The sequence below is a fragment of the Eptatretus burgeri genome, chromosome 11 (assembly GCF_056783735.1).
Source record: "Eptatretus burgeri isolate ZD-2024b chromosome 11, Ebu_testis_v1, whole genome shotgun sequence".
NCBI classification, from domain to species: domain Eukaryota; kingdom Metazoa; phylum Chordata; class Myxini; order Myxiniformes; family Myxinidae; genus Eptatretus; species Eptatretus burgeri.
In genome coordinates this window covers 42,473,046-42,495,378 of record NC_140971.1, presented here as the reverse complement: position 1 = coordinate 42,495,378, position 22,333 = coordinate 42,473,046, and the positions used below count along the sequence as shown (strand labels likewise).

Below are 22,333 nucleotides of genomic sequence, written 5' to 3'. Positions count from 1 at the left end.
CTTAGAGTCAGAAGACCTCAAAGATCCTGAAGACCCCAAAGACAAGACTTTGAAGACCCCAAAGCCTTAAGACCTCAAAGACCTTTAACACCCAAATGACTTGTGCTTCACCCTTAAGACCTTAAAGATCCTTAAGACTTCAAAGATACATAGACCCCAAGACCCTTGAAGACCCATAAGACGCCTTTACCCACTGATCTTCTCTTAATACCCCTTTACCCACTGGTAAGCCTGGTGTGGCATCGTGGTTAGGGTGGCTGGCTTGGGATTTGAGGTCCTGAGTTCAAGTCCCGTTGGCCACTGAATTAACACCAGGAGGAATTGACTCAGCCTGTCATCCTCCTGAGGTCAGCAAAATGAGTACCAGTGTACTGGTATAGGGGCACAGCATCAGTGTCATAATCGCACCCCAACAAAATGATAGCTACCAGGCAGCCAAGCTGCCATACGCAAGAAAAAGACTCACTGGTGTTCTGGCTCTTCTACCTCTTACACAGTTTCCCCTCTCACCCCCCCCCCTGTCGGTTCTCTTGCCCCCCCAATCCAACCTGCCCCATTCTCAGCCCTGTTTCTCCCACTTCTCAGTACCCCCAAATGGGCATGCCACGTAACCATGCAAGTACAAAATATAAATTCAATTTCATAACAAAAATGGTTTCGGCAGTGGAAGTACAGTGCCTATATTGAAAAGGGAACAATCGAGATGCCCTGCCAGCCCCGTCACCACCCAAGCCACTTGCCAAACCAGCCGAGCAGCCGTCTTTGGCCCAACTCAAGCCATGCAAAGCCCATGAGAAGCACTGCCTCCTTGGCCTCGCCACAACCATAGTAAAGCACCACCAGCAGCGAGAACAGCCCTAGTGTGACACCGAACAAGAAGAAAGTGACCACACGGCCCCAGTTGACGCCTTCAATGAAACAGGTCCGCCAGCACGTTCACCAGGCAGCCCTGACATGCTGCATCATTCTATCCAGATCACATGTCGCTGCATCATTCTATCCAGATCACATGGAGCTGCATAATGTTATCCAGAGCACATGGAGCTGCATCATCCTATCCAGATCACATGGAGCTGCATAATCTTATCCAGAGCACATGGAGCTGAATCATTCTATCCAGATCACATGGAGCTGCATCATCCTATCCAGCTCACATGGAGCTGCATAATCTTATCCAGAGCACATGGAGCTGCATCATCCTATCCAGATCACATGTAGCTGCATCATCCGATCCAGATCACATGGAGCTGCATCATCTTATCCAGATCACATGGAGCTGCATCATCTTATCCAGATCACATGGAGCTGCATCATCCTATCCAGATCAGTCTCACATTCTCACAATGTCTATATTTATCGTGAAGAAAAGGTGCATCCAATCAAAAAAAGTAATTCGATCTACCCTGTTGGTGTAGTAATAAACATGCAGAGCATATACAGTCTCAGGCGATGTTTGACCCACTTCCCAGCGAGCTTCCTTAAGCCAAATATATCTATTTAAAATTTCCTTCATAAACAAATCCCAAATTCCTGCCCTGACTTCCTGTGTTGGAGTGGTGATCCATCCAGGATTGTAACCCCAGCCAAGAAACTGCTTCGGCCAAACCGATGCTCTGGATAGAGCATGGTGCATGATGATGACTTCGGCTGTGGCTACATATTCTGACAATTATTGCCACCTTTTTGTGGGGCTGGCCAGGGAAACTTTTCATCCAGAGTTTTACGAACTGGTTGGCAAGGCTTGACATTTGACTGAAGATGATTTGGACAGGAATTAGGAATTTGTTTAGAGCGTCGGTGATACCTCTGCTACTCTTCTTGAAGCATACCGTGCAATCTTTAACGCCCATTAACTAATGCCGTCAGATGGGACGCCCGGTTTAACGTCCATCCAAAGGACGGCACACACATTGATGAAGCACCCTGCCTGTGAAACACCGGGACAACACTATATAGCTCAGCCACAATTCGAACCCAGGCAAGACAGTTCGGAGGTGAGTGTGCATAAACTGTTTCCTGTTGATCAAGATCAGAACACTTGCAGCTAGATCAGCCATCTTGGCTTAAAAGCCAAGTTGTGTCATCTTGATCACTCTGTAGATGACATGGTTGTACTGTGATGAATATAAATCTCACGTCTACCTGTGTTGTACTAGCTTGACTGCAGCATCTATCTTGGAGGAAGACATGCGGGATCGAGCTTTGAAAATTAGTACAGTCACCATCGGGGTCTTCGTCGTGACTTCATGCCTCATGCTTTTGCTGTTGTACTACCTTTATGACTACGTTGGTGGGTTTGACGTGCAGACTCTCCCTTGAGTCCTCTTTTTACGAACTTTGTTGTGCAGAGCATATGCGCAAATTTCTATTTGTTCCATTAGTTGATCTTTGGTACTAGCCTGCCTGTCGGTGTTGCCTTTTGGGCTTGCTCGGTTATCTTCAGTGACATGATTGAGTGATAAATGAATGATTTGTGAATGAATGACAAATAGTTGACTAGTCAATAACTAAAGAATACTCGAATTTGATACCATTGTATTAACTTTGTTGAACAAAATCTTTTATTTTGCCAGACTTGATGGTGTAATGATTAGAGCATCTGAGTCTGGGAGGTCGGTGGTTTGAACCCCAGCCTAGTCATACCAAAGACTTTAAAAATGGTACGTGCTGCTTCCTTGCTTGACGCAATACATTTATAAAGGCACGGCGAAACAACCATTGTTCAGGATTATGAGTTTCCTTACCAAGAACTTCAATGCAGGAGGAGGCCTTCAAACCCATCAAAGTCTGCCCTATGGTTGCAAACATAAGGCTGTTAATAAGATTGGTACATCGTCATAATTTACACCAACTTCTGATTTATAAATGTGCCCTGACCAAGATTTGAACCACAAACCCACAGAACTTTCTCCGACCCTCTGGAAAATCCTCTTTATCTCTTTGGTGATGACTCCACCCGCTGTCGTACCACCTGTCATCCCTCAGAACGGCAAGCAGCAGCTTATTCACTCTCTGCAGATCTGGATAAAATCACAAACTGGTCCAACACGTGGAGCACGTCTTTCAATCCTAACAAATCTCACACTCTCATAATGTCTCTCCAAAAGGACCATCTGGAACCCCCCCTCCCCCCCCCATATCTACTTTCTCAACAATCCTCTGGAAGAAGTCCTTTCATTCAAGCTTCTGGGTCTCACTATCTGCCATGATCATTCCTGGGAAAGCCACATTTCCAAGCTGGTCTCCAAAGCCAGTCGCCAACTGGGAATCCTCCGTCATGCAAAGTCCTTCCTCGGCACACCTGAACTCCTGACCACATACAAAGCTTTCGTCCGCAGCCTGATGGAGTACTGCTCTCCCCTCTGGGCTGGTGCTCCCTCCTCTCACCTTTCTCGGCTTCACGCTGGGGAAACCAAGGCATTTAGGATCATTGGTATCTCCCGCGATGAGGCTGAGTCTTTGGGTCTCTCACTCTCTTACCACAGGCGGGTCGGTGGTCTTTCTGTCTTCTACCGTCTTCTCTCTGGCCTCGCACCCCCTGCTCTGTCTGCTCTATGTCCCCCCCCACCCATATTTCCGCAGGGCGCTCAAGGTCTGCCAACAACCTCCTTCTGGGAAAACCACCAAAATCAAGAATCACCACTCACCTTCACTCTTTCATTCCTCTTTTTTCCCACCTTTGGAATAAACTCCCTCACTCTCTTCAATCCCACTTTTCCCTCCAGGTCTTCAAAAAAGCTGTTCACCACCACCTCTTATCTTCCCCCATCCAAAACCACAATCTTTTCTACCCCTGCTAATCCACCCCAAACCCACCCCCTTCAAATTCCCTGCTTTCATTCCTGAAAGTCCCTGTAATGTCCATCTTGTTTACCCTGTGTACCCTGCCCCGTCCCTCTCCCTTCCACAGATCTCCTCACTTCTCTGTTCACTACTGTTTTTTCCTTCCCTCTCCCACCCCTCTTGACTCCTGCTCCTCCTGTATGTTCTGTGTGTTATCTCTTATACGAGCCTCGACAGTGTATCCAAAGAAATAACAATAATAAAGGACTGCAGGTATGAGCCCATAAACACTGATTCATTTAATTGGAATGAAGGATGGGATTTGCACCTGCAGCCCTCACATGAACCACACACCAATTAATCTGTAACACAAAACAACTCGTTCTCACTGGGTGGATCTAAGGGCCTCCTCTTCGGTTGAACGACCTAATTGTATGAGAACTCTTATTATTAATAGTACTATGAATGATTGTTATTAATTATTATTATTGTTAATCAGCTACGTATTTTGTAATCCTGTAATCCCCTTCCCTTCCTCCCACCCCTTCAGTTTACGTGATCATCGCTGTGTTCTGCATATCATCAGCATTCAGCCTCTACCACTGCCTCTGCCCGTTGCTCTCCTGCATTCCTTATGGACGGTGCAAGTAATTACATTTATACAAATAATGCCAAAAAATGACATCTGTGTTTATTTTGAATACAATAACTATTACAGAATTGTGCATACAATACTTCTTCTCAGAATGAAGTTCAGAAAGCATTATATGAACAAAGGTTAAGATTATGTAGTTGGCTTGGCTCAGGATATGGGATATGGGAGGACACAACTTGGCTCAGAATATGGGATATGGGATGACACAACTTGGCTTGGGATATGGGATATGGGAGGACACAACTTGGCTCAGGATATGGGATATGGGAGGACACAACTTGGCTTGGGATATGGGTTGGTGGGGTGGACTTGAGGTATGCACACTCACCTCTAAGCTGCCTATCCAGGGTTTGAATCCTCATCCAGCTATATACTGTTGTCCCAGTGTTTTGCAGGCAGGGTGATTCATCAATGTGTGTGCCGTCCCTCTGATGGACGTTAAACAGGTGTCCTGTCTGCCGGCATTAGTTGGTGGACGTTAAAGATCCTATGGCATCCTTTGTGAAAAGTAGGCGAGCTATCGCCAGCACCCTGAACAAATTCCAAATTCCTGTCCTAACCTACAGAGGACACTGCATCAACGACACTGCCATGTCCTCAGCCAATGATGCTACCCTGCAGCCTTGGGCTGCAAACGAAAGAAGAAGAATACCTAAGGGTGTAAGTTTTACCCCTAAAAGGCAGTTGGTGGTTTTTCTTTTTCTATTTTTTTCCCCCCTTGAGTATGAACGTCTCTCCCAAATACAAGTTATTCTTTGTCAGATTCTGCTCACTCAAAATAAAATGATGACCAATCATAAAGGACTCCCCATGCTACGTCATATCAAGTAATGAGAATCCATCCAAAAATGGTCTTGTAAAAATTTTTGTTTCATTTTCCTCTCTGCCTTGCAAGGCAATCATTTCCTCCAAAGTGAGGAACGTTATGTTATTTTAAGCTCTCAAGTTGTGCTACTGTCAATGAAAAGTTGCTCAGCTTTTCTTTTTATGTGGGGGTAAAGGGGGGGGGGTTCAGGAAATGCGTAAAATAATAGAAAAGGAGGTGCTAAGATTAAAGGGAAGGTCGTTGAAGGTGAGTTGAAAATAGAAAAGGATGAAAAGAAGAAGGGATGGGGGTTATCGGTAAAGAAGAGGGAGGGAGATCAAAATGTCTGCCGTTTACAACCCTGATACAGCATGTGTGTTTTTAACAAGGATATTTTGCGTACAGCTTTAATCATGGCTTGAGTGTTACAAGATCTTGTGCAAAATTAACAAACTCCTCCATTTCGATTACATCTTCAATCATAGATCATCTGTTCTTCATTTATTAATTCAACATAAACATGTCCAAAGAGTGTTTGGCACATCATTTCAGGTTGTTTTGCTTGGCATTCCCATCTGAGTACTTTGCTCAAGACGTTGGGGACTAAGATTCAAATCTCATGTACAATGTTGATTTGTCCATTGACTCCTTCGGTCCGAGTCTCCATGTAAATGATGTAAAAGGATGTACATTGATATCTCCTCTTGTCTTTATCCAACATATGTGATTATTGTACGAGCTCTTCCTTGAGCCTGAGACAACGGAGACAGCTCCCTAACAATTGACGATATTTATTGTACATGAACGTGGAGCTATTATGCTCGAAGGGCAATTAGTTGTGGACATGTCTTTGCAGGCTTTCGCCGTGTCCTTTACCAGGCTTCCGCTCGCCCGTAGAGGTCCGACGTCTGATCTTGGCGATCGCGTGTGCTGCACTCGTCGCTGTTTGGGTTGTTTTCCGTAATGAGGACAGGTCAGGCCAAGGTTGGGGTTGTCTGAGGGAAAGGAGGGGAAGTTGAATATTTTGGGACCATGGGAGAGTAAGGAACAGGAGTGGGAGAAGCTCTTAAATCCACTAAACTCAGATATTAATGAAACTGAGTCAGCTGGGAAAGAGCTTGCGGTCGAAGTGTTGTTTGTGCCTGAAGGTTAATGATAACCAGATGATGAATTTCCTTGCAAGTGGTACACTGGGAAGTCCATTGTGGGCTCGAACGGTCATATTTAAACCTGCCATTCATGAGCTCGTGCTTTTGTTTGAGGTATCCACTTGCTTGTGAGCTGTGTTGCATCCAAAGACCAAAAGTGCAACCTCTAAAGTAATGGTGGTTTATCCTGACTCTGACTTCAATCTGATGTTGAATAAATCACGATTCTGACTACACCAACAGGGGTGCGTATGTAACTCAAGTTACAAGCAGCATACAATTGTGGACACCTCTTACATACGAGTAAAAGTGTGTGTGTGTGTGTGTGTGTGTGTGTGTGTGTGTGTGTGTGTGTGTGTGTGTTTTGTGGAAGCATGATCGTGAGTACTGAATGTTTCACAGTATGGCATGACTTGTTGATGATCTGGATTCTCTGATTTGTTTGAAACCTTCATGTGTGTGACAGCTGGGCCTGGATTCTGCAGGACCTGCTTTGTGCCGCTTTCTGTCTCTGTCTCCTCTTGGTGCTTCACATGCCCAGTTTCAAGGTGACATAACATTGGAATCGGTTCATTGTTGCTTCCTCCAGTGTGGATTCAATAATGCACAAAATTTGATTTGTTGCTGTTCTCAACATTGCTCGTCGCCAAACAAAATCGTGGTCAAGGTAAAATGTGAGTGTCAACCAGAAAATGGAAACACTTTTTGGCCTAATCACTGCAGTCCAGACCAAGTCTGGAGGAACACTTATCATTGCATGTTGCATCGTCTTCTGTTCTCTCAGCAATGTATTAGCGAATGAATTAAGTCTAAATGTTCTGGGCACTCGTGCATGTGTCACTGTGCCCATCTTCAGTCTGAACACCCGTCCAAGAACATGGGAACTTTATTGTTCCAGAACACAGTGACGGCAGTAGACCGTGGAAGAGAGGGGCGTGTGGAAACCTCTGCCCAGCGTGTTCTCCAGTCCATCCCGGTCTATATTTCCCCGGGCCAACACTTTGGAACCCCAGGTCAACGGAGAGCAGAAAGAGCGAGGGAGTTATTGAAAATGCGGAGGAGGAAAGAAGAATGATGCAATAGAAATCTGAAGAATGATCTCAGTCTTCACTGAAAGGGAAATTATGTTTAGAACATTGGAGAGAGCAGGTGGACTGTGTTACGGCTGAAACACCACTGCAGGTGATAAGTACTCGGGAAAGTATCGAGCAGGCAGAAGCCTCGATTTTAATGCCTTGCATCAATCAACTTTAAAACAACGAAGGACATCTCGCATTTACTTGACCTCTGAACATTATTTGCTTTTTTGTTGTTCTATACATGGTCGTGGCTCAGAGAAGAGCGAGAGCTGACTAGAATGGAACAAAATGCAAAGGGGGAAACACCAGCAGCAGAGTAGAAGTGAGAGTGAGATCAAGAGGGAGGACACATGGGTGTTATTTATTTTATGTATAATCTTAGACTGAATAGGGTTTGTGGTTTGTTCTTTTTTCCAATCAAGTTTTCTAAAAAGTTCATCATTTTCACATCCTACTTTCAGGCATGTACTTTGCTCTTCTGCTGTCTCTTCCTGTATGACATCTTCTTCGTCTTCATTACGCCTTTCATCACAAGGGTAACTGGTTTTTTAACTCAAATCCACAACATTTTCATCTTATCCCGCATGCCCAACATAATATTGTAATCCAGGCAACAGCATGTAAAACCTTTTATGGCCACCTTCTGGTGTTTGATAATCTGCTCACCCTTTAGCTCCATTACATCACCTCATCACTTTATGATGCCTCTTGCAGGGTGGTGAAAGCATCATGGTGGAGGTGGCCACTGGACCATCAACTGCTGTCACGCGAGAGAAGGTGAGGGTTTCAATAGTGCTCAAAACACGTTGTCTACAATGCACCGTTTGAAAATAATAAATACGAGTTCCCTGACAAAGAACTTTTTTGTATATATAGTCAAGGCTCATGGAAGAGCTCGAACACAGAATGGATCAGGACCCAGGGGAAATGCTGACAGGGTGGAGGTGGAAAATAGACAGACAGTTAAACAAGGTAACGATGAGGGCGATGGGAGAACGCAAGGGGTGGGCAAGATGGATACAGAAGCAAAATTTTGGGAGAGATGCAGGTGGTTTAATGGGTAGAGAAAAGATCATGGTTTTGGATGGGGGATGATTTGAGATGGTGGTGAACAGCTATCAGCCAACAGAACAGCTATTAACACAATGTGTCCACGTGGCAGATGGCACTAGTGGGACCCAAATACAATTGAGCCTAACCAGTCAGTCAGTGGGGTATCAAGTGCCAATATATCAGGGGAGAACCGTCATAAAGGGGGGGGGGGGAGGAGGGAAAAACAAAACAAACAACTTAACAGGCAGCTATCCACATTCTTCATCAACGGCCAAGGTGTGGAAAGATGTTAAAGCCCTCACATACTCCTCTCTTCTCAGCCACAGGTGAAGGGATGCTTTTTCAGTTGCACTGCTTGTCACTCTCTCTCTCTTCTTCTTCTTTCGGCTGCTCCCGTGAGGGGTAACCATAGCGGATCATCGGTCTCCATTTCTCTCGATCCTCCACATCTTCCATTGACACTCCAACCACCCTCATGTCTGCCCTCACCGCATCCATGAAGCTTTTCTTTGGCCTTCCTCTTCTCCTCCTACCTGGTGGCTCCATCCTCAGCATCCTTCTCCCGATATACTCCGCTTCCCTCCCGTGCACATGTCCAAACCATTTCAATCTTGCCTCTCTCACTTTGTCTCCAAACCGTCCTGCCTGCGCAGTCCCTCGAATATACTCATCCCTTATCCTGTCCATCCTCGTCACTCCCAACGAGAATCGCAGCATCTTTAACTCTGCCACCTACAGCTCCGCTTCCTGTCTTTTTGTCAGCGCCACTGCCTCCAAACCATACAACATAGCTGGTCTCACTACTGTCTTATATACTTTCCCCTTCACCCTTGCAGCTACCCTTGTGTCACAAATCACTCCTGCAACTCTTCACCCACTCCATCCTGCCTGCACTCTCTTTTTCACTTCTCTATCACACTCGCCATTACTTTGGACAGTTGATCCCAAGTATTTAAACCCATCCACCTTCCCCACCTCAACTCCTTGCAACCGCACCATACCACCACCCTCCCTCTCATTTACGCACATGTACTCCGTCTTACTCCTACTGACTATCATTCCCCTTCTCTCCAGTGCGTACCTCCACCTCTCGAGGCTCGCCTCAGCCTGCTCCCTACTCTCCCTACAGATCATGATGTCATCCGCGAACATCATAGTCCATGGAGACTCCAGTCTGATCTCATCCGTCAACCTGTCCATCACCATTGCAAACAGGAAAGGGCTCAGAGTCGATCCTTGGTGCAATCCCACTTTTACCTTAAGGCGCTGTCACACCTTGACGATTTAGCCAGCGTATGCCGACTTATGAAAAATTTGTCTAAAACGCTGACACACGTCGAATACGTTTTGGGTAAGTTTTGTATACGTTAAGAGCACGCTGAAAAACACTGCCATTCGTCGTAGTACGCTGGCTTTCATCGTTGTACTTTGCGGTTGTCCTAAAATTTTAGCATGCTTGAAATTTTATGACGTATGCCAGCGTATGACTCACATGTTCCGCTACGCTGGCCATAAGTTGTAGGCACATTATGCGATCGTTGACACATGTCGACACACGTTACTTGTAAGTTACTCATAAGTCGAAACACGTCGAGGTAATGATTAGCGTACCCGAAACTTATTTATAACCTATGAGTAACGTGTTGTAGGCACATTACACGATCGTTGACACATGTCGACACAAGTTCCTTGTAAGTTACTCATAAGTCGAAACACGTCGAGGTAATGGTTAGCGTACCCGAAACTTATTTATAACCAATGAGTAACGTGTTGTAGGCACATTACACGATCGTTGCACACACATCGAGGCAGTTATGCGATCGTTGACACACGTCGAGGCACGTTACTTGTAAGTTACTCATAAGTCGAAACACGTTGAGGTAATGCTTAGCGTACTCAAAACTTATTTCTAACCTATGAGTAACGTCCTTTGAACCAATGTGTAACCTATAACATTGCAATCAGATCATTGTTGCTTCCTCCAGTGTGGATTCAATAATGCACAAAATTTGATTTGTTGCTGTTCTCAACATTGCTCGTCGCCAAACAAAATCGTGGTCAAGGTAAAATGTGAGTGTCAACCATAAAATTGAAACACTTTTTGGCCTAATCACTGCAGTCCAGACCAAGTCTGGAGGAACCTCCAACGCATATTGACGTATGTAGACGTATTTGATTGACGTCTTCCGGACGACCACAGAACTTACTGAACGTGTTTGTAATTTACAGCTACCGTATAATGGCGTATTGGCAGCGTTTGAAAAAAAAAAACAACAACAATAACTTCCGATATTTCGTCACGTGCCGTTACGTCACGTCCGATTGCATCTTCAGTTTGCTCATGTCTTATTCTTAGTTCCTCCTCTGTGAATATTTTCCATTTGAAGATATTGTCACGTCGACGTCAAAACTTAAAAGCAAATGTCCGAATATATTTTAAAATTCGTGATAGACTTTAAAAAAAATAAAATAAAATAAAAAAAAAAAACAACAGCAACAACTTCAGATATTTCGTCACGTGCCTTCACGGAGCAAAGGAGAAAAAAGGAAATGTGCCTTGACGGAGAAAATAAGTTTCGGGTAGGCTAAACATTACCTCGACATGTTTCGACTTATGAGTAACTTACAAGGAACTTGTGTCGACGTGTGTCAACGATCGCATATCGTGCCTACATCTTATTCCCAGCGTAGCGGAACGTGTGAGCCATACGGCGAGTACTTCGTAAAATTTTCAGCATGCTTGAAATTTCATGATGTACGAGACGCACCACGAAATATGACAGCATACTTCATCGTTTTTCAGTGTGCTCTTAACGTATACACAAGTTACCCATACTGTATTTGACGTGTGCCAGCTTGGTTCGGCAAATTTTTCATTGGTCGGCATACGCTGGCTAAATCGTCAAGGTGTGATTACGTGGTTGATACTTTCAATTTTCAGGCTGTTATGATTTAAATAAGCGTGCGGCAGGTTTTTAACAAGGCTACGCCACGAGTTCGTCGGCGATACGTGCAGCGCGCTATGCCTAAGTTAAACTATCGTTGAGCATAGGTTGTGAACTCCGACAACAGGCGAAGCATTCGTTGGTATAAGTTATCTATAAGACAACGAAACGTTCTGTGCCCGTTACTAATATGTCATGCATACGACCAACACGTTATGAATACGACCAAAACTTAAAAAAAAAAACATCAAAATTTCAGCGTACGCCAACGTTTTACATACATTTTTATACGTTGCCATTGCTGGCTATATCGTCAAGGTGTGACAGCGCCTTTAAACCGGTCCGTCATTCCTACCGCACACCTCACCGCTGTCACACTGTCCTCATACATATCCTGCACCATCCTCACATACTTCTCCACCACTCCAGACTTCCTCATACAATACCACAACTCCTCTCTTGGCACCCTGTCATAAGCTTTCGCTAAATCCACTAACACAATGCAACTCCTTCTGGCCTTCCCTATACTTCTCCATCAACATTCTCAAAGCAAACATCGCATCAGTGGTGCTCTTTCCTGGCATAAACCCATATTGCTGCTCACAAATCATCACCTCTCCTCTCAACCAAGCTTCCACTACTCTTTCCCACAACTTCATGGTGTGGCTTAACTTTATTCCTCTGTAATTTCCACAGCTCTGCACATCACCCTTATTCTTGAAAATCGGAACCAGTACACTTAATCTCCATTCCTCCGGCATCCTCTCACTTTCCAAGATTTTATTAAACAATCTGGTTAAAAACCCCACTGCCATCTCTCCGAAGCACATCCATGCCTCCAGTGGTATATCATCTGGGCCAACCGCCTTTCCACTCTTCATAGCAGTCCTCACTTCATCCTTACTGATCCACCCCATTTCCTGATTCACTATCTCCACCTCTTCCAACCTTCTCCCTCTCTCATTTTCTTCATTCATCAGCTCCTCAAAGTACTCCATCCACCTCCTCAACACACTCTCCTCGCTTGTCAGCACATTCCCATTTACGTCCTTTATCACCCGAACCTGCAGCACATCCTTCCCAGCTCGGTCCCACTGTCTTGCCAATCGGAACAAATCCTTTTCCCCTTCTTTTGTATCCAACTTCTCATACAGCTCGCCATATGCCTTTTCCTGAGCCTTTGCCACCTCTCTCTTTGCCTTTCGCCACCACTCCTTGTACTCCTGCCTACTTTCTTCATCTCTGGCTATCCTACTTCTTTTTCGCCAACCCCTTCTTCCTTATACTTTGCTGTACTTCCTCGTTCCATCAAGTCTCCTTATCTTCCTTCCTCTGTCCAGATGTCACACCAAGTACCTTCCTAGCTATCTCCCTCACCGCTTCTGCTGTAGTTGCCCAATCATCCCACCCCTCTTTACCACCATCCAAAACCTGTCTCACCTCCTCCCTAAATTCCACGCAACAGTCTTCCTCCTTCAGCTTCCACCATCTGGTCCTTGGTTCAGCCCTCACTCTCTTCCTCAATCTCACCTCCAAAATCATCCTACAGACCACCAATCGATGCTGTCAAGCTACACTCCCCCCTGCCACCACCTTACAGTCTCTAATCTCTTTCAGGTTGCATCTCCTGCTTAATATGTAATCCACCTGTGTGCACTTTCCTCCACTCTTGTACGTCACCCTGTGTTCCTCCTTCTTCTTGAAATACGTATTTACCACCGCCATTTCCATTCTTTTTGCAAAATCTACCACCATTTGCCCTTCCACATTCCTCTCGTTAACACCGTACCTACCCATCATCTCCTCGTCCTCTTTATTCCCTTCCCCAACATGCCCATTGAAATCTGCTCCAATCACCACTCTTTCATCCTTGGATACACTCTCCACCACTTCATCTAACTCACTCCAGAAATCTTCTTTATACTCAATCTCACACCCCATATGCGGGTGATGACATATGCACTGATGACATTCATCATCACCCCTTCAATTTCTAACTTCACACTCATCACTCGGTCCGACACTCTCCTCACCTCCAATACCCTCTTCACATAATCCTCCTTCAGGATTACCCCGACACCATTTCTCCTCCCATCCACACCATGGTAGAACAGTTTGAAACCACCTCCAATGCTCCTAACCTTACTCCCCATCCACTTGGTCTCTTGTACACACAGTATGTCCACCTTTCTTCTCTCCATCATATCAGCCAACTCTCGCCTTTTGTCAGTCATAGTCCCAACATTCAGAGTTCCAACTCTCACCTCCACACTTCTACCCTTCCCCCTCTCCCACTGCCTCTGGACCTGCCTTCCCAGTCTCCTTCTTCTCCTTCGCCCAGCAGTAGCACAATTTCTACCGGTACCCTGCTGACCAACGGTACCGGTGGTGGTCGGTGGTAACCCGGGCCTCGACTGATCCGGTATGGAAATCCGTTTTATTGTCCGCATAATGATTTGGCATAGGTTTTTACGCCGGATGCCCTTCTAGTGGGGAAACTTAGCATAACAATTGTGCATTTTGTGAGGAAAGTACCAAATTTGGCACACTAGTAGCCTATCATATTATGAACAGATTTGGATATTGGGCCATCTCAAATTCAGCCGCTGATGGCTGTGGCAGCCATTTTCCACTGCCATCAAAAATTTGAGATGGCCCAATACCCAAATCTGTTCATAACATGATCGGCTACTCGTGTGCCAAATTTGGTGCTTTCCTCACAAAATGCACAATTGTTATGCTATATTTAGCTAAGTTGCCCCACTATTCCTGACGCAATCCTGGTCGCCTCATACAACACACAGGGAGTCTCTCACTCTCTCTCTCTAAAAGTTGGGCCTTCTTGATGGTCACTCTTAAACACTTAAATGCAGTCATTAAACTTCCAGAAGTGAACCCTCCACAGGCCAGACCTTGACCTTCCAACCCCTTATCTTACATTCCACATGGAGATCCTCATATTTCACCATCTTCCTCTCGTGGGCCAATTGCATCCCCCCTTCTTCGGGGACTGTTAATTCAATAATAATAACAGATCTCTTTTCAGCAGATCACACGACGATATCCGGTCACATGGAAGTTCTGCAGATGTCATCTGGGAAGACGTGCTTCTCTCCCAAGTCTGCCAAAACCCTCCAGTCTGCAGCCCCGCAGAGATGTGAAGATTTAATCTGCACCAATTTTCTCCTACATTGGGGTGCCACACCTTGTCTGACAAATTTTATCATAGGGATGCTAGATCATAGTCTCCACTTGTCATTATGCACATTGATTTTCGTTTTAAAAGCCTCTGCAATGATTTCCAAAACACGATTGTGCTTCCACATATAGCGGCCTTGTTTTAGTCGAATGGGGCACCCAGCCAGAACATGTGCCATCGTTGCCCTCTCATGACATAATGCACACAGGTCTGTCTCACTGAACCCCCACCTCTTTAGATTGGCTGGAGAAGCTACCATGTCATCAGTTGTACCAATCATAAATTGCATCAACTTTGGACTTCCCAACTTGTCCATGCACCTTCTACTCCCATCTGCACTGTCCTTATAAACTGCTCCTTTACCATCAACCTACATACCACTGTCCTTAACTCTTTCCGTGACAAACTAGAGACTGGTTTCAGAATTAAGCCGGTTATGATTCCTTGCCTACCAACTTTCCCTCTCACCATGTCCTCCATCTGAAGTCTGCTCCTCGCTCGACCAACTGCTTCCTCTGCCTTCCACTTTCAACCACATCTCAGGGCTACTGGTTTAATCGCTGTGACCATACCATCTGTGCTCTGTCGAAGTTGCATTAACCCATTACTTCTTCATCACCAAGGTAAGTCCTTCTTGAGCAGGTTGCAGCTTCGATTGGTGGCAGAACAGGGCAACTTTTGTGAGGTCGGAGCTCACACCCATCCATTTGCGTCGACTCTTTGCTACCACAATCTCCATCCACTCCACATGAGAAAGGGGCACATCATATATCATTAGTTGCCACTGGAGCTTCGGCACAATGACATGCTGGTAAATCCAGCACTTCATGACGCCGGCCAGAACAGACGTAGCTAACTTCCAAAGCCAATGCTGCAGTAGCTCTTCCATGTTCTCACGAGCTTGCTTGTCATTCAAATCTCCGTTTGACTCTCCCCAAAAATTTCACCGGTTTGTTTTGAACTCTGGGAATTTGCTGACCATTTACCTGAAAAGGTTCCTCCCGTATCAATTTGCCCCTCTTCATTACAAGTGATCTTGATTTGGCAGGCTTTATTCTCATCTTACTCCAATTCATGAAGTCATTCACCTCATTCAGAAGTTGCTGGGCATTGGATTCAGATGCTGTACAGATAGTATTATTGTCCACATACTTCTTTAAGACAGGAATTTGTACATCACATTTTCTGAGATAGTACTGTCTGACTTGTGCACGTTTCAATAAGTCATTTAGAAGACTGAAAGTAGTTACAAACAGAAATCCTTTATGATAAACACAAGATGCTGCTTCCAATGGTGATAACGAGAAATAATGTAGTAGATAGTAGAAAAATCGTGCAAATTATGATACAAGCATCAAATTTGACATTTCTGATCAAATCTGCCCGATTGGCGATTTGAAAATCCAAGATGGCGGCCATTTTTAAAGATGGCCACCAAGTTAGCCTCCCGAAGTTGACTTTTTGGGCAACCAAGCCATTCCAAGATGGGCAACCCATTCCAAGAAGAATCAGCCGACCTACTGGTACTAGACATGAAGAACATTGCAGACCCAACTCAAGCCGAAATGGTAGCTACACATCACCAGCAGGGCAAAGAGCAGTTCCATTCATTCATGGAGGGGCTACAGAATGAAGGTGAATGTCCTTTCTATCATCCAATCAAGAAAAACATTGTTTCTTTCTTTCTTCAAACAAGAGCAAGCTGGGGGAAGTTCTAAGGAGAAAGTCCTGAAAGACGACTGTCAGCTGTTCTCACGACTGTTCATCTCATGCCAGAACAGGCAGCGTGACTTGCAAGAATTCTTCAAGCATGAGAATCAGTCACACCCTGCATCTCTCAGTGACAGCGGCAAGCTTCATACATGTCAGAAGTCACAGCTGGCTGAAATTCTTGAAGCACAAGTGAACATCCCAGACAGAGAACCAAGGGGAGATGCAGTCATCATTGATGGCTCAGCACTTATCAATGCCCTACCTCCATGCACTTCAAAGATATTTGATGACTATGCTAAAGAAGACATCATCCCAAAGGTGGAATCCCATGGTGCCAGGTACGAGAGGGTGGACGTAGTGTTTGATGTGTACAAGAAGTCAAGTCTGAAGTCCGAGGCAAGGTCGAAAAGGGGGCAAGGAATCAGAAGAAGAGTGACAAGAACCAGTAAGACCCCAAGTAACTGGAGAAGTTTTCTTCGAGATGACAGCAACAAGACTGAGCTGTTTTACTTCCTTGCGGAAAAGATGTGTGAAGCACAGTCATCGTCACAAAAGGAGAAGATGCCATTAGCAACACAAGGAAGTCACTGGATGCTGTGTCTTCATGCTGTCATGAAGAAGCTGACACTCGAATATTTGTACACACCAGGGATGCAATGACGGATGGTAGCAAGTCCATTATCATGAAGGCTAATGACACGGACGTACTAGTCATAGCAATATCTGTACTGCCATCCTTACAGGAACTAGGTCTTGAGAACATGTGGATTGCCATTGGCCAAGGAGCCAATGTGCGATGGATTCCAGTCCATGAGGTAGTTTCTGCAATAAGGCCTGAGAAAGCAAGAGAGATCCCATACTTCCATGCATTCACTGGATGTGACATCGTGTCTGCCTTCCGCGGTAAAGGGAAGAAAACTGCATGGCAGACTTGGAACATCTTTGATGATGTTTCTGAAACATTCACCAATCTCAGCCAGCATCCAACATTGATTCATGATCTTGACCTGCAGACGCTGGAGAGATTCGTTGTCCTCATGTATGACAGATCAAGCGCAGCCACTAGTGTGGAGGGAGCAAGACTGGATCTCTTTGCCCGCAAGCAGAGGCCATACAACTCAATTCCACCAACACAGGCAGCCCTCAGAGAACATGCAAAGTGTGCGGCCTATCAGGCTGGGATCATCTGGGGCCAGGAAACCATCTCCAGTCCAGACACGAGCAGTCCCGCTGAATGGGGATGGACACAGAAAGGAGAGACGTGGCAGATATGTTGGACAACACTACCCCCTATTGCAGCCAGCTGTCAGGAACTGACCAAGTGTTCCTGTAAGAAAGGTTGCAACCGGAGATGCAAGTGCTTTCAGTCAGGTCTCCCCTGCACAGCACTCTGCAGCTGCATATGTGGACAGTAGCAGCTGGAAGAACATTTGCATGGTATGCATAACTTTGAACATTTACTAACCAGGGCCCGGTTGCAGAAAGGCCTTAGCTTCATATGACAATCATTAAAGTGGTGCAAAATCAGAAAAAGTGTGTGTCAGGGGGCTTTAAAAACAGGAAAATCCACTCCAGCAGGCTTGAAAACATAGGATTCCACACCAAGATCATGCAAATCGGACAACTACAAATACTTCTAAGCAAAAAATCAACTTCGGGAGGCTAACTTGGCAGCCATCTTGAAAAATGGCCGCCATCTTGGATTTTCAAATAGCCAATCAGGCAGATTTGATTAAAGTCCCCTGGAGAACAAATGTACCAAATTTGATGCTTGTATCATCATTTGCACGATTCCTCTCAAAAATTGCTGTTGTCTGCCCCACTAAAACACATGTGCTCCCCTTGTTACCCCGTCCCCTTTCTCACTTCAGCTTCCGATGGTGATAAAGGCCCCAAGGCTGAGCCCCACTTCACTGGCTGTCTGTGAAAGGCCATTCTCTTTAATTGGACTTGGAGACATTCTTGTACCCGGTCAGTCAATGCCAATAATGCCATATTTTGCTAAAAGACTGAGTTTGTTTCACCAGGTCCCACACCTATATGATCGGCGAAACTAGTCATTGCACAAGAATTTTGTAGTGACATGATGCATAGCAAGGGTGGTGATCGATGAAGGACAATGATCACTTTGTAATCTTAGTGATGTTTATTGTCAGGGCTGCTGGTGACATACTGCCGCAGGTTTGACCTTTACATCGGCCCAACATCTATCCCTATGTATTTTCCTTGCTGCATTCTCGGTAAGTTTTGATTCGTGAATTCGGATAATTAATCATATGTAAAAGGGTTTTTAGCTCGCCTGTTCGAAGAACAAAGAGCTATAGCGACACCCCCGGCGTGAGCATGAGCGTAAAAATGTAAGTTTTTGGTGCAAGTTATTTCCTTTCTAATGTTTTTATCTATCACACTATTTTTTACTGATTACAATATACAAATACATATATTGCTTTAAAATTATTTGGATCAGACTTCACTGCGATTCTTTATAAAAAATATTAGACAAGTCTTTTAAAAACGATAAATGTATAACCAGGTGAGCATTGGGTGGTTTTGACACCAACTCTCTGGTTAGTTTTATTGTGAATAAACTGATTCCTTGACTGCTGTCCCTCATTTTAGCATACAGCCTGGGACTGTTCTTCTCTTTACTTGCTCTGGTACTCACTCAGCAAGGTCAGCCGGCCTTACTGTACCTGGTGCCCTGCATGTTGCTCACCTGCACCACACTAGCTGCTCTGCGCAGACACATGCTCATGTTCTGGAATGGGCCTGGCAGCCAGGTGGGTAGGTAGAGAGAAAATAACATGAATGTGGGGATGGGGTAAGGGGAGGGGTCTAAGTGGTAATGCATGTTAAGTTGAAACCTGACTACAAAGGGTGTGGTATGCGCAGAGTTCAGGTTTTATCCAGACCATCACACAAACAAGGATTCCTCCACACATCATTGAGATTTCTCGCATTTTGAAGTTTAGATTTCTCCCATTTTGAAGATGAGATTTCTCTTATTTTGAAGATGAGATTTCACCCATTTTGAAGTTGAGATTCCCCCCGTTTTGAAGTTGAGATTTCTCCCATTTTGAAGTTTAGATTTCTCTCTTTTTGAAGTTGAGATTCCCCCCGTTTTGAAGATGAGATTTCGCTCATTTTGAAGATGAGATTTCTCTCATTTTGAAGATGAAATTTCTCTCATTTTGAAGATGAGATTTCTCTCATTTTGAAGATGAAATTTCTCTCATTTTGAAGATGAAATTTCTCTCATTTTGAAGATGAAATTTCTCTCATTTTGAAGATGAAATTTCTCTCATTTTGAAGATGAAATTTCTCCCGTTTTGAAGATGAGATTTCTTATTTTGAAGATAAGATTTCTTCCCTTTTGAAGATGAGATTTCTCTGTTTTGAAGATGACATTTCTCTTATTTTGAAGATGAGATTTCTCTTATTTTGAAGATGAGATTTCTCTTATTTTGAAGATGAGATTTCTCCCTTTTTGAAGATGAGATTTCTCCCGTTTTGAAGTCAAAAGGTCTCCCCCTTTGAACTTTAGATTTCTCTCATTTTGAAGATGACATTTATCCTGCTTTGAAGACGAGATTTCTCCCGTTTTGAAGATGACATTTATCCTGCTTTGAAGACGAGATTTCTCCCGTTTTGAAGATGACATTTATCCTGCTTTGAAGATGAGATTTCTCCCCTTTTGAAGTTTTATATTTCTCCCATTTTGAAGATGAGATTTCTCCCATTTTGAAGATGACATTTATCCTGCTTTGAAGATGAGATTTCCCCCGTTTTGAAGATGATATTTATCTTGTTTGGAAGATGAGATTTCTCCCGTTTTGAAGATGAGATTTCGTATGTTTTGGAGATGAGATTTCTCCGTTTTGAACTTTAGATTTTTCCCATTTTGAAGATGAGATTTCTCCCATTTTGAAGATGAGATTTCTCCCGTTTTGAAGATGAGATTTCTCCCGTTTTGAACTTGAGAATTCTCTCATTTTGAACATTAGATTTCTCCTGTTTTGAAGTAAAGATTTTTCCCGTTTTGAAGACGTGATTTCTGCCGTTTTGAAGATGACATTTCTCCCGTTTGGAAGATGAGATTTCTCCCATTTTGAAGATGAGATTTCTCCCGTTTTGAAGATGAGATTTCTCCCGTTTTGAAGATGAGATTTCTCCCGTTTTGAAGATGAGATTTCTCCCGTTTTGAAGATGAGATTTCTCCCGTTTTGAAGATGAGATTTCTCCCGTTTTGAACTTTAGATTTCTCTCGTTTTGAAGATGAGATTTCTCCCGTTTTGAAGATGAGATTTCTCCCCTTTTGAAGTTTTATATTTCTCCCATTTTGAAGATGAGATTTCTCCCATTTTGAAGATGACATTTATCCTGCTTTGAAGATGAGATTTCCCCCGTTTTGAAGATGATATTTATCTTGTTTGGAAGATGAGATTTCTCCCGTTTTGAAGATGAGATTTCGTATGTTTTGGAGATGAGATTTCTCCGTTTTGAACTTCAGATTTTTCCCATTTTGAAGATGAGATTTCTCCCATTTTGAAGATGAGATTTCTCCCGTTTTGAACTTGAGAATTCTCTCATTTTGAACATTAAATTTCTCCTGTTTTGAAGTAAAGATTTTTCCCGTTTTGAAGACGCGATTTCTGCCGTTTTGAAGATGACATTTCTCCCGTTTGGAAGATGAGATTTCTCCCATTTTGAAGATGAGATTTCTCCCGTTTTGAAGATGAGATTTCTCCCGTTTTGAAGATGAGATTTCTCCCGTTTTGAAGATGAGATTTCTCCCGTTTTGAAGATGAGATTTCTCCCGTTTTGAACTTTAGATTTCTCTCGTTTTGAAGATGAGATTTCTCCCGTTTTGAAGATGAGATTTCTCCCGTTTTGAAGATGAGATTTCTCCCGTTTTGAAGACGCGATTTCTGCCGTTTTGAAGATGACATTTATCCTGTTTTGAAGAAGAGATTTCTCCCATTTTGAAGATGACATTTATCCTGTTTTGAAGATGAGATTTCTCTGGTTTTGAAGATGACATTTATGCTGTTGTGAAAATGAGATTTCTCCCGTTTTGAAGAAGAGATGTCTCTTGTTTTGAAGAAGAGATGTCTCTTGTTTTGAAGATGAGATGTCTCTTGTTTTGAAGATGACATTTATCCTGTTTTGAAGATGACATTTATCCTGTTTTGAAGATGAGATTTCTCCGGTTTTTGAAGATAACATTTGTCCTGTTTTGAAGATGACATTTATCCTGTTTTGGAGATGAGATTTCTACTGCTCTGGACTTTAGATTTCTCTCATTTTGAAGATGAGATTTCTCCCGTTTTGAAGATGAGATTTCTCCCATTTTGAACTTGAGAATTCTCTCATTTTGAAGATTAGATTTCTCCTATTTTGAAGATGACATTTATCCTGTTTTGAAGAAGAGATGTCTCTTGTTTTGAAGATGACATTTATCCTGTTTTGAAGATGAGATTTCTCCGGTTTTTGAAGATAACATTTGTCCTGTTTTGAAGATGAGATTTCTCCCGTTTCAAAGATGAGATCTCTCCCATTTTGAAGTTTAGATGTCTCCTGTTTTGAAGTTGAGATTTCCATTCAGGGGTGAGTTCCCACCGTGTGCTGCCTTTTTGGCTGCTGGTTGCATCATTGGCTAGGGGTGTGGCTATGCCACTGATGCAGTGCCCCATTACCAGTATACTGGTGCTCATTTTGCCAACTTCGGAAGGATGGAAGGCTGTGTCAACCCCCTGGTGTTAATTCAGTGGAAAACGGGGCTCGAACTCAGGACCCGAGGATCCCAAGCCACCACCCTAACCACTAAGCAACACCAAGCTAGCGGGGGTGAGTTAATCCATTAATTTTGCTGATGGGTATACATGAGCAGGTAAATACATCTCTCTTTGCTGGCCTTTCTTCCTTCTGGTACTTGAACCAATAAAAGAGAGCT

General features: G+C 44.0%; 1 protein-coding gene across 16 annotated transcripts in view; it reads left to right on the top strand.

Annotated features, from left to right (window-relative positions):
- Positions 1-22,333, top strand: part of LOC147016947 (signal peptide peptidase-like 2B) — a 52,043-nt gene that overhangs the window by 25,455 nt on the left and 4,255 nt on the right. For 14 of the 16 annotated variants that reach the window (XM_085846208.1, XM_085846211.1, XM_085846212.1 and 11 more), the window contains 9 exons: positions 2,157-2,290; positions 4,334-4,430; positions 6,100-6,216; positions 6,858-6,939; positions 7,932-8,006; positions 8,185-8,247; positions 18,252-18,351; positions 18,537-18,620; positions 19,000-19,160. In XM_085846208.1, the coding sequence (XP_085702334.1) occupies positions 2,157-2,290; positions 4,334-4,430; positions 6,100-6,216; positions 6,858-6,939; positions 7,932-8,006; positions 8,185-8,247; positions 18,252-18,351; positions 18,537-18,620; positions 19,000-19,160 (913 nt within the window). The remainder of the gene's footprint in view (positions 1-2,156; positions 2,291-4,333; positions 4,431-6,099; positions 6,217-6,857; positions 6,940-7,931; positions 8,007-8,184; positions 8,248-18,251; positions 18,352-18,536; positions 18,621-18,999; positions 19,161-22,333) is intronic. The other 2 variants (XM_085846217.1, XM_085846213.1) reach the window with 2 other exon arrangements.